General features: G+C 44.9%; 1 protein-coding gene across 1 annotated transcript in view; it reads left to right on the forward strand.

Annotated features, from left to right (window-relative positions):
* The first annotated feature begins 694 nt into the window (after nt 1–694).
* Nucleotides 695–12,712, forward strand: part of TRIM14 (tripartite motif containing 14) — a 16,148-nt gene continuing 4,130 nt past the window's right edge. The window contains 4 exon segments of the mRNA XM_085302140.1: nt 695–937; nt 11,504–11,599; nt 12,373–12,529; nt 12,532–12,611. Of these exon segments, the coding sequence (XP_085158266.1) occupies nt 695–937; nt 11,504–11,599; nt 12,373–12,529; nt 12,532–12,611 (576 nt within the window).

Genomic DNA, 12,712 nt, shown 5'->3' on the forward strand with positions numbered 1-12,712 from the left:
ACCTTTTAAAAGTCATGGCAATCAGGAGAGGTATCTGAGGACCGGTAGAAAGCTAATGTCACTCCAGCTTTCTAAAAGGATGAGAATCAGGACCCAGACAACTACACTTCAATTCCTGGAAAGGTGATGGAGCAGCTTATCCTGATGTCATCTCCATACTTGCAAATGACAAGAAGGTCCTCGAGAGTAGGCAGCATGGATTCACCAAGGGGAAATCATGCTTAACTGACCTGAGAGCCTCCTATGATGGACTGACTGACTGGTAGAGGAGAGGAGAGCAGTGGATGTTGTCTCTCTCGACCTCAGCAAGGCTTTCGACGCTGTCTCCCATAACACCCTCCTAGGCAAGCTCAGAAAGTACATGCTAGATGAGTGGACAGTGAGGTGGCTTGAGAACTGGCTGAAAGGCAGTGCTCAGAGGGTTGTCATCATTGGTGCAGAGTCTAGTTGGAGGCCTGTGGCTACGGGTGTTCCCCAGGGCTCAGTACTGAGTCCCATCCTGTTCAACTTATTCATCAATGATGTGGCTGAAGTGACAGAGTGTCTCCTCAGCAAGTTCACTGGTGATCCAAAACTGTGAGTGAGCGATGCTGCCAGCTGAGAGGGGAACTTCATGAAGTTCAGCAAAGGGAAGTGCAGAGTCCTGCACCTGGGGAGGACTGACCCCAGGCATCAGTACAGGTTGGGGAATGACATGCTAAAAAGCAGTTCTACAGAGAAGGACCTGGAAATCCTAGTGGACCCCAAGTTGCCCATGAGCCAGCAACGTGCCCTTTTAGCCAAGAATGCCAATGGTATCTTGCGGTACATTAGGAAGAGAGTTGCCAGCACATTGAGGGAAGTGATCTTTCCAACCTACTGTCCTGATGAGGCCACATTTGGAGTGCTGTGTCCATCTCTGGGCTTCCTAGTACAAGAGAGACATGGAGCTACTGGAGTGAGTCTCGCAAAGGACTACTTAGATGATAAAGGGACTGAAGCATCTGTCCTATGAGGAAAGACTGGGAGAGCTGGACCTGGAGAATAGAATACTGAGGAGGGATCTTGTCAGTATGTTTAAGTATCTCAAGGGAAGGTGTCAGGAGAACAGGGTTTGACTCTTGTCAGTGGTGCCCAGCAGTAGGATGAGAGGCAACACACACAAAGTGAAACACAGGAAGCTCTGTCTGAACCTAAGAAAAAACTTTTTTACTGTGAGGGTGACTGAGCACTGAAACAGGATGCCCAGAGAGGTTGTGGGGCATTTTCCTGGATAAGGTCCAGGCAATGTGCTCTAGGTGATCTTGTTTGAGCAGGAGGGTTGGATCAGATGAACTCCAGAGGTCCCTTCCAAACTCAATGAGACTGTCATGTTACTGAGGGAATGCCTGACCAAACTTCGCCTTCAATCTTTCTCTTAGAGACCCACATAACTTCCACGGGTGCTGTCAAAGCTGCAGGAGATCTTGGGTCATCTACTGTCCTGTGGAAGCTCTATAACATAATTATGACATGAGGAAACAAATTTCCAGCCTGAGATGTTCCTGATTATGGCATGGACTTCGAAGCTGCAGATATTGACAATAGATGGAGTAGGGCACACTGCTAAAGCAGGGAGAATAGCTCGTTGCAGATCCTCCCATGGCTACCATGTAGCTGGAGAAGCCATACTCCATGAGAAGCAAAATGGTGTGTAGGAAGGGTATTTAATTTGAAACAGCTGTTTGCAGTTAATTGTAAGTGCTATTTCATTGGCAGGGCATATTTATTATATTTGGTTAAGATATTGAATAATGGTTTGTGTTTGAATGGAAGCAAGCAAGTTTATACTGAGAGCATATGGGGAGACCATATGGAGAACTGTTCCTCCATAAGTTTGTCTAATACATGCAGCTGTGAATGCTGTCATTTTATAACAGCTCATAACATCTTCCACCTTGCCTGGAAGGAACATCTTTTCCTCCTCTGACTCCTTTCTTTCAACACAGTACTTACCTCTTTCCACAGTCTTCTCTCCAAAAGCTATTCAATGAATTGCTATCCACAAAAATTTTTTGTGGCAGATGACTCCCCRTGAGAGCAATGGACATTTTATTGGAAGATGAATGACTTGCCTTTTGAGTAGTCATGCTGTAATTTTTGCCYCTGGAAAGATAACCAGCCAGCTGTTGCTTAGGCAGGAGCCACATTGTATGCAAGTGGCAGTGTTGAGCAAGTATGCAAAGAACTAAAACCTAGCAAAGCTGGATAAACAAAGGGCAGAGGATGCAAAGAAAATCTGTTCTTTAGAATGTCCCTGTTCCCAGTGAATGTTCATGGCTTTCAATGGCACCTTCACTGGGCTTTCCTAGGAGAGTGTTGTCCATGCAGCAGCTATGACTGCCTYGTGGTAAAGCAAGATAGAAAACCAGGAATTTAAAAGTAGAATGCTGTTGTAAATGGAGGGAGAGGGGAAGAGATAATCCAGAAAAATTATTGTTCTTTCTCATATTACTAGTTACAGAATTGTCCTGTAGGAAATGCAACATTTCAGAGAAGGAATCTATGTCTGAAGCCCAAGAAGAGAAGAGGAAAAGCAAGGCAGGAAAAAGGAACGAAAAAAGGGAGAATAGGGTGGTGAAATACAGAAAGAGCAATTTCCTAGCCCTACGTGACAAATCCTCTCCCAGTTATACAGCCAGACTAGACGCTTACCTTGTAACTTACTACCCTGTCCCAGCTGTCTTCTCAGATCTAAAGCACACGGAATCACTCCTACTTGATCTGAGGGTCCTCGTACTAGATATTCAGTCTGGGACCTGAATCTCTGCCTGGGGCTTTGATCACCACACACCATGCACCGGAGAATCATTCTCCTCTGAGGAGCCTCCTCCGAGCTATAGCGAGGCTCTATGAACCGTGGCGCAGCTCCTTGGCACAAGCTAATAACCTTGGAGAATGCATTTTCATCTTGAATGTGGTGTGTGTTTTGTGATGTGTTTCATCGTGTTTCCTTCAAACTCCAGCTTGTTTCTTGTAAAAGTTGCAGCATTCATTTTTCATCTTGCTGACCATGGAGAAACAAAAGCACAGGGATCACCTTCGTGAGCCAGATCTGCCCTGCAAAAGCACATTCCTTGGGGTGGCATTTTCCATTTAGGAGGATCTATGGCCTTTCTAAAACTCATAGCGTCATTATTAACCTTTCCTAACTGGAAGGAGATGTGATAGTGGACTACGCTGACCGTTACCGAAGTGAGCACAGCATATATTAGCTTTTATTCTGACCTGGAGAAAAGTGGCTTGGCCTGCTCTGTCCAACAACAGCAAATAACAAAGGTCTTGAAAAAAGGAACAGGAAGAGAGAGTGGTTTTCTACTGGAGTCTGTGAAGAGGCCGGGGAGACGAGGAACAGCAGAAAGACTTCATTTGGTCCTTTACCCAAGCTGTATTAGAAGAGGCAGGCTGGGCATGGCTATGGATCACTCCTCACTGAGGGGGAAAAGCAGGCTGGCTGCCCTTCAAGCCAAGTAAACCAAACCAACTGGCTGATGTTTTAGCATGAGGGCACTTCTCACAAACTGGTGTATCTGAAAGTTCTGTGTGGGCAAGATCCTCTGCTTTTACAGTCTTTTTTTTTTTCTTTTTTAAACACAAAAAGCAAAATTTACACAAATATGCTGCTTCAAGCTGAAAGCAATCATCTTTGGCTGAATGGCACATGAGATAATGTTTTGCTAAAGATGCTGTGCCAATGAGGCTTTGCAGCTGATCTCCTGAAAAGAATGATTGTACCTATTTTTGAAAAGCAGCATTATTTACGTAGCAGAAATAGTTAAAAATCAAGCATTAATCAGATATGCTAGTCAATAGGTATAAGATGTCATAAAGCTGACACTTTGTTGTTGGCTGTAATRGCCGTAGTCTTTGATGAGTTTTGGCATCTGAGGTTCAGAGGGCCTGTCCTGAGAGCTCTTTGACGAGAAAAGCTAGAATTTACTGTCAGACACGCAGATATTACAAAATATTTTCCTCCCTACCTTGAATCGTGCAGCTCTGTGGTATTTCTTGGTGGAGAGCAAACGTGGCATGGACGTGAGCCCCCCCAGCTCACTCAGAAAGGAGGAATCCAAATCAAGAAGGTGCTTGTTCGCACAAGCTCCTGACAGCCCGGCTGCAGTGAGAGCGGAGTTGCTACTGGGCTGCGTGCCCAGGTGTGCAGGGCATCACCAACGGGCATGCATGAAGGCTTGCTCTGCTGGCTCCAGGCAGCACCTCTGCATCTTCCACTCTGCTTCCCCTCACGGGAAGTGTAAAAACTTGAATCAGCCTGCCAGCAAGAAACAAAGGTTTGAAAAAGATTTTCTTTTTCATTTGGTAAGTGACTAGTTTGTTCCTGAAACAGCTCTCTGCATTTTCATACACCTCAACATCTTCATATACACCAGCGTATACTAGCTTCTCTGCATAGTCTATCACGGTGCTTACACTAAGATATAAAAGTAGCTGGCTGGCCCTGCACCAAATGCTCTGCCTGACTTTTCTGTGACTTGCCTGTAAAGGGTTTCCCTTGCACACAGACTTTTCTGTATCACACAAAACGCTTGTGTATGCTTGGCTTTACTACTCCCTCCTCAGCTGCATAGAGAAGGACGAGAACTTCTGATGTGTTAGTTTCTGAAGTACCTCTTGTACGATGAGAAAATTAGGAGTAATTCTGCAAAGCTACAAATGAAAGCCTAGGTACGTCTCGCTGTGCTTCAAACTCTGAAGCCATCTTGCTTTTCCTGAACTGCCACAGCACAACAGTTAATCACAGTGTTGTCTGAAGTAAACTGCTCAGGCAGAAGTGTACATCTTATTTTACTTTTTCATGTTACACAATGTGTGCGCTGAAAGGAGAAATACTGATTTGCCAGTATATAACAAACGCAACACTGCAAGGAAAGTCAAAGTTTTCCTAATGTCAGCCTGAGATAATTTTGACACTTCTTTAATACACATTTAATGTATTTCCACAAGTCTGCAGAAAGTGTATTTTAAATTACTTYTATATCATTAATGATTAATAATGTAATATTAATTAATGACTGATAACATAATGACTAATGACTTCTAAAAATCATTACGAAAATCAATATATTTCTGGTGGCTTTGAATAATTTTCCTTATTTTTTAAAATTAAAAGTAAAAAACCAAGCCACAAAATATTTTTTAATTTTATTTTCCTAATAAAAATATTAAAACACAAGGAATATTCAATGTCAATAAAAACAAAAAATCCAACATCTGACTAAGTTTCAGGCATATAAAAACGGAATGTGAGTGTTTGATTGTTGCAACACTAAGGCATTCTCAAGGCTTTCTAATCTATTATAGTATTAGGTTACTGTAAAGTAAACTGACACATGAGAGAACCCAGGTTAGACCCAGAGAAAACCAGCAATAATTAAGACATTGTGATTCTCTGCACACTCCCACCATACTTAACCTTGATGAAAAACTAACCCCCAAAGCCCTGATTTCTTCAATAAAAATTGTTTTTTTTTTCCTCAAGCCAAAGGGAAGGGTGCACTCGACTGAAAGCACCTCACTTTGATACAGGAGTTTTAACTTTAGCTCTATCTGCATCTTCACTCCTTGTGTGATATGAGGAGTGAAGCTGTTTAATGCCCATAAATGTTGTATTTTAACTGTCATTTCCAATTAAAGTGCCAAACTGGTCCATTTGCAGGTGGCTTCTAGTGCAGGAAAAGTTCATGTGACACCTCAGTAGAACCTGTAAATTATACCTTAAATAACCTTCACTTTTCTCCTTCATCCCCATGAAAAGCCCCACACTCAAGTATGGAGATGCAGGCAGGACTGCAGGAGGAATTTGCTATGCAAAAAAAATGGTAGACTTAATAAATCCTATGGACTCATCAAAGCCACATCCGTATGTGTGACTTGCAACTCCATGGGCGTGCTGCCAGCTCCATGCACAAGCTTTGCAGAAATGCACCTAGCAGGACAGTAGCTTGATGGTGGAAATGTAAACCAGGAAAAAAGATACAACAGTATCTGCTTTCTTCTCTTCCCATTATCTTCTGCGTTTTGCTTTGCCTCTACTCCACTGCTTATGCTGGGAGACTCTTCTTCAACTATGGATAGCCCAAGGGCGGTGCTGAACCATTTCAATCCTGCTTTGAAAGTTTAAAGGGGTCTCTCCCTAAAGACACGTCTAACTCTTGCTCTTCTGACTACAGAGCGGCTGTGCTCGTCAAAGAGTTAAGGTTTATAAACACTGTGCTAAAAAGTAAAGTACCAGGGTGAAAGTACCTTTGTGCATTTAGTGTATGGTATCAGCACCTGACAGTCCACTTGTGATTACACAGACATTTCGGTCTTACTGTAACTCTCTTCTCCAAAGGAAACAATCAAAAATGCCAGAAGGCCCCCACAGGGCTCTTTCTAAGTTCAATAACTTTGACAATAGCATCTGCAAAATCACTTGTGAAATAAGAAATAACGCCCCAAGTACTAATTAGGCTGCAAATTCCATCTCTTGCAGATCATGAGCATTGCCTGAAGTTCTTGCAGCCAAACTGATGAGATGTTGTTTGGACAAGTTGGCGGCAAGGCTGTGACTCTTGACTCCTGCTGAGGCTCCGGGACTGCTGTAGGGCTCCTGCTAAAGCCCAGTACTGGGGAGCGGCACTAGCAGTTGAGAGTGTGAGGCTAAAGCCAGAACAACACCTATGGCAGATACTCGAGGACAATAAGAAAAACGTCTCCTACCTTTGCAGTTTATAAGTAACTTGAGTGCTAATACTTGGTAAGACTGAAACTCTTGAGAAGAGCAAGCTCTTGCCCAATACCTGAAACAACCAGTAGAGCRAATACATACCCAGGGGTTCTTGCAGAGCTGTAAGCACCTTGGCCAGGGCCAGGGCAGGATGCGGCTGGGCACATGGAGAYGTTGCCACTCAGGGCACCACTTCCGGCTGCTGCTGTGGCCACTCAGCCTCAGTTCTCGTGCTCACGGTGCAGCAAGCACCTCCTACCCCAGCCCTGACCCCATCCACGGCCCCTGGGCCGTTGGCAGGGGCCCACAGGTGTGGTGAGYGTGCTGGGTAGCCACTGAAGCTGTGCCCAGCACTGGGCTCCCGTTGTGGGCATCGTGCCYGCCTCCTGCACTGTGTCACGTGTGACAAGCAGGTGAGGTGCTACTAAGCTATGAAAATGATGAGGGAACTGGAGCAGCTCTCATGTGAGGAAAAGCTGGGAGAGCAGGGCCTCTTCAGCCTGGAGAAGAGAAGGCTGACGGGGGGATCTTATCAATGTATGTAAGCATCTGAAGGGAGGGTGTCAAAAGGATGAAGTCTGGCTCTTATTAGTGGTGCCCAGCAGTAGGGCAAGAGGCAATGGGCACAAACTGAAGAACAGGCAATTCTCACTGAACACGAGGAAAAACTTTGTCACGAAAAATTAGGCTTGCTGGCCTCCATAACAAGGTCCGACCTTAGGTTCCCACAGAAACAGGTGTTCAAATCAAAATCAGAGTAAAATAAGATTTAGTGGCACATGTGCAGAAGTTACAGCTCAAGCTGGGAGCCTCCAAAGAGGTACTCCAAACAGAGAAATTCCTGGGCACTTATACCCTTATACTCTAAATTTCCCTGCCGCTCATGCGATGGTTTGGACCAATTTTAAAATTTAGGGCTGAGGTCTTCTCATGTTTCCTTTGGTCCCTTCATTGCTTCTAAGCACACCATAAAGAATTCCTCTCTCATCTCTGCAGCTGCAGCTTCTCTTTTTACACAATTAGACTTCTTTATCTTTCCCACTTGAACCAGATTTGGGGCCTTCTTTTCTTAACTGGGTGAAGAGCTCACAGCTAGTGGCCCCAGGTTTCAGTAATCTTAGTTTTTAATGCTGTGAGTTATGCTAAATGTTAAATGATCAATTCTAGACAGCCTTGGTCCAGCATTCTTTAACAAACTTCTTCCGGTGACTGAGCACTGGAAAAGCTTGCCCAGAGAGCTTGTGGAGTCTCCATCCTTGGAGATACTCCAAATTCTCCCAGGCATGGTCTTGAGCAAGGTGCTCTAGACAACCCTACTTGAGCAGGGTGTTTGGATCAGACGATCTCCAGAAGTGCCTTCTGACCCCAACTGTTTGGTGATTCCTTGCTTCCTAGGTTTTCTCCAGCCCTTGTGGCTCCCATCCTCTAGCTGCTCTAGCTCGCCAAGTCTCTAAATCTCCCCTGTGGCCCAGCCTACATGGATCTACTACAGTCTTGTGGCTCTGGCTCTGTCACTTTGTTGCTGGGTGCCCTGTTTCCTCCATGAACTGAATACAGGCATTTTCTCAGCCCTACTCCMCCCCCCCCCCCCCCGCACTGTATGGACAGGGCACAAGGTCCTTTGCTTTGGGATACTATTGCAAGCTGGTAAAAGTGTTCCATATGTGCGCTGGGCACAGGGTTTCTTGAGTATCATGGAGTCTCATCATCCTAGTGGGCTAGGCACAAGTCTCTGGTCTGGAGTCTACTTGCATGGACAAGCATAGCATCACCTCTGTGGTGTCAGCTCTTCTTAGGCAGACTTTGCATGGGACCCTTGTCTACTTTTAGGTTTTCTGTGATGGGCTACATATGGCTCCTTGCGTGATTTTTAAGTCTGTGGTTTTGATATCAGGTGTGGGTTTCACCTCCATGCCTCTATTTCCCTTTATGGATTGGGAGCAGGGTCCCCTGTATGATCTGGGTAACAGTTGCTTCTCTGGTTCCAATTCTTCTTCATGTGAACTGGACAAAAGTCCACTATCAGCATGGGATGCCCATATGGGTAAACCACATCATGCTCATCCTTGACACTGGCTATAACTCAGGTTTTCTGTACAAAGTAGATATAATGTCTGTCCAGGCCCCCACTTTGGAGCACTTGTTGCATGTGTACAGATCCAGTATAGATGTTTGCACCATTGGAAGAAGCAGTTGTCTGGACAATTTGGCATTATGGCTTGTATTAGACAGTTGTTGCTAACTGGAAGTGTTGAGTCATCTGAACAAAACATATCTTGAATTATAATTCAAGAATCCAAGATGTGAGAACATCTCAGGGAATGTATTCAAAACCTGTTTCCTATTATGGAGATAATCAAAACCCACCTGGAACTATCCTGTCTAACATGCTTTAGATGGCCCTGCTTGAGCAAGGAGACTGGACTACGTGACCTCCAGAGGTCCCTTCCAACCTCAACCATTCTGTGATTCTGTGACGGTGAGAGTGGAGGGTTGGGTTATTACCAGGAACTGGGGAGGTTGTGGGCATAGATTACGTGCCTTTCTAGAATTTTATCTTGTTTCTGATGCGGGACTTCAGCATTTGGCTTTTCTTTTACCAGAATCAGATGTTGGTGGCTGTAAGCAATTGTAAACAGCACAGTGGACAGTTAAGCGAGTTYATATTTTCCGTCTTCTGCCTCATTTTGCTGCTTTGTATGCAGCCTTGTAGAGTTTCGGTCATCAGACCAATTCTGCAAACTGCACTGTCTGGCTCTGTGTTTTGACAAAAGTGCTTCATAAATCGTTATGGGTTTTACAGACAGCATACTATCACTGCACAAGGACAAGGTATCCTATGAATAAGAGAAAGATTATCGAGTCACCCTCCCTACTCTGTTTTCCAGAGAGCACACTTAGTAGTCTAAACAAAGGTACAAGGGAGAGGTACAAGGGTACACTGGCCTTCCCATGCTGACTGAGCAGTGTCTCTTCATCTGAGCTTGTGCAAGAATCAGAGGAGTCTGGCTGCCTTTCAGGATTTGTTTTCCTGGCCAAACAGGAAGGACTTTTGAAAGAAATTACAATATATACATATTTTTCTCTCTATGGATTCAGAGAGCTCCTTTTCAATCCTCTTCTGGTATTTTGGAGCTGTGCTGTTTCCCAGCTCCCAGAGATCAGGAGCAGCTGCATAGGACATGCTAAATTCCTCTGGCCTTTTACTGCACTTCATTGCTGGAGAGCTAGTACCAGGGCAACGGACATGAGACTAGGGTTCCAGATGACAGGACTGCAGGGGAAAGACAGCAGGTATCAGAACAACTCAGAGCACTGGCATGGCCCGTTTCTGCAGGCGGTTGTGCTCTCAGTGCATGAATACAGGTCTTATACTGAGATAACATGGTTTGAGCCRAGGTAAACCGCGGGGGGAGGCAAGTGTGGATGGCTGCCTGGGCTGGTGAATGATGTGCAGGCTGTGGGCATAGTGGAGCAGATGCTGTTGATAACGGGCCATTTGTCTTTGCGGCAGAATAGGAAGTGACCTGGACAGAAACTTGGCTCCCGAGGGAAGGTTCTGGCCCCGAGAACAGGCCTTTRCTGACATCTGCTGGCTTTGGGCGGCAGAGATTTCGGGCACAAGCTCTATAAAAATCAGTTGGGGCAAAAAATCAATTGTTCAACTGTAAGTGGAAGTCCACAGGAGGAGTAGGGACCTTTCTTCTTTTTCTACAAGAAGCAGCTGGTTTCCAGCCTTCTTCTACAGTGCTGTGCTGTGCTATTTCACTCTGCACAGAGCCTTCCAGTATCTCTCCTGCTGCAGGGGATTGGGACTCTCAGAGCAGTGCGGTCTCCAAGAACGGCCTGTCTATCTCCTGTTCACTTTCTCGGGCGCTTCACGGTCTGCTGACTTCATCCTGCAACTCCATGACTTGACGACACAGATCATCAATAGCACCACACATCTTGCAGGTGGACTATCTATCCAGACCTTCTGAGGAGGCCCCAAGCACTCCCTGCAGCCTGAGACCTGTAGAGCAGCATCTGCTGTCAGAGGCTCTGTCTGGGTTGAAGCTTCTGACACAGCTGATGGAGCAGTTCCAACAGCTACAGGCAGCTGTGCTTTGTGGTGAGTTATAACCACGTTTGTGAAAGTGGGCACTACTARGACTGGAAAAAAAGAATGTCCTCTTGCACCTTACTGTGCTCCTGCTGTGCAAACTGCKTCGTCTGTTCGCTGCCTCTGAGAGCTGTGCTCCAGGTCTGGCTCTTACATAGACCTCTCCCTAGTACTGTTGTTGCATGCACTCACACTACAGCATCATTGTAATGATAATGGGATATTTCTAACTGCTCTTGCATATGTTGGAAAGCATCCTGTACAATTACCAGATTTTGGCTCTGGATAGAGCTGCCGCTGAATGAAAGAGCTTGATTCATAGCGTTTCCTCAGCTGCTAAATATCTGAGCATGCAATGTTAATCTTAAATATGCTATGCCATAGATTTCAAGGTGAAAATGTTTTTTCCCAGTAGTTTCCTTGTTCTTTTTTAAGGTGGCACTCATTTGTCCAGCCTTATGAATCTCACCAGTGTAACCACAGGGCGGGAGGTGAAATGATCAGATCCTTATATCTAATCACCATTATCCTTATTACAAAGCCTGATAACTGAGTGCTTCAGTAACATAACTCCCTACTAGAGAAGGAAGATGGATTTCTGGTGTTTTACAGATGTTGTTAGAAAACAGTTTTCTATTTCTTTTCTTACTGTACAGAAAGTCATGGAATTGTGCTTGAAGGACTTACAAGAGAGAAAGAAGCAGGAAATGGATAATAGAAGGGCTGCAGAGCAAGATGCTATTGATCTGAAGGCAAAGTATATTTTACTTCTCTATTAGGCAGTCATTTTCCAAGGAGAGACGTTTTACTACATCTGTATTTATTCAAAGACTAAGTCAGCTATTGCTTCCCAGGAGAAAAGTGTATCCATTGTAACATACTAACGTCAAATGGATAGAGCAGAGAAGGAGTCTCCAAAGGCTTGGTCTGCCTCTCCAGATCAGACAAATATCTCTAGGAGAACTAGGTTGAAATTTTTGTGCAGAGGACAATCAGTGTCCCCACCAAGGTATGTCATTCTGGCTTCACTGATGTAAATAGAGATATACTGCATACAGAATGCAAAATGGCTTTTGCTCCAGGGGCATCTTGGAGCATTTATGTTATGGAAATGTCAGTAAGCGCTGGGGAAAGCTCTGAATACCTTTGTGACTTTGCAGTTTGATGGCACTTCCTTGTGGACATTTTCTCTTCCACGTCTTCCTGACCCTAACTTGTTTGAAAACAGGGCAGAGAGAGTGTTGCTACCTAAGGATCAAGTCTGTTGCTTGTAGAGGTAAATATCTGTTATAGTCCAGGTGAAAATGGATTTCTTTCTGCATTACTCAGCATCTTGAAATCTGCCTTTAGGCATTTCCATACAGGGCATTAGCAGGAAAATCCTGGCTGCATCTGCCCTTAACTGGGTAAAAAACAGCAGATTAGTAAATTTCAACAAGACTGTATCACTGAAAGCCTGGGAGTAAGCTGCCTGAAATCCCTACGGTCTGGTGTTGGTGGCAGCACTTTTCTGCTTCTTCCATAGGCATGTGCCATTATGAACAGGCAGCTGTCAGACAAGGTGACGTAACTCCAGTTACTGCTTTGGGAAGAAGAGAGTCTGGCAAAAAGCTTYGTTGGTGGAAAGACTGAGTGTGCGCCTGAAGCACTTGAACAGCAGATGAAGCCTTGTCAGGAAAGTTTGGAGCCCTGGAGACTTTCTCATACCAGATCAGACAAATACACCAGCAAAGTAAGCCCATCAGTTACTGCAGGTGGTATTTTGTGATGTCTTTCTGCATTTATCCTCACAGCCCTTAGTAAACTCCTCTGGTGATCCTGTGTGACTAGCTTCTCTAGATTCATTTGTAAGCAGCCTCTTTGCC

Source organism: Rhea americana, unplaced genomic scaffold, assembly GCF_003343005.1.
Source record: "Rhea americana isolate MKP2758 unplaced genomic scaffold, rheAme1 scaffold_186, whole genome shotgun sequence".
NCBI classification, from domain to species: Eukaryota; Metazoa; Chordata; class Aves; order Rheiformes; family Rheidae; genus Rhea; species Rhea americana.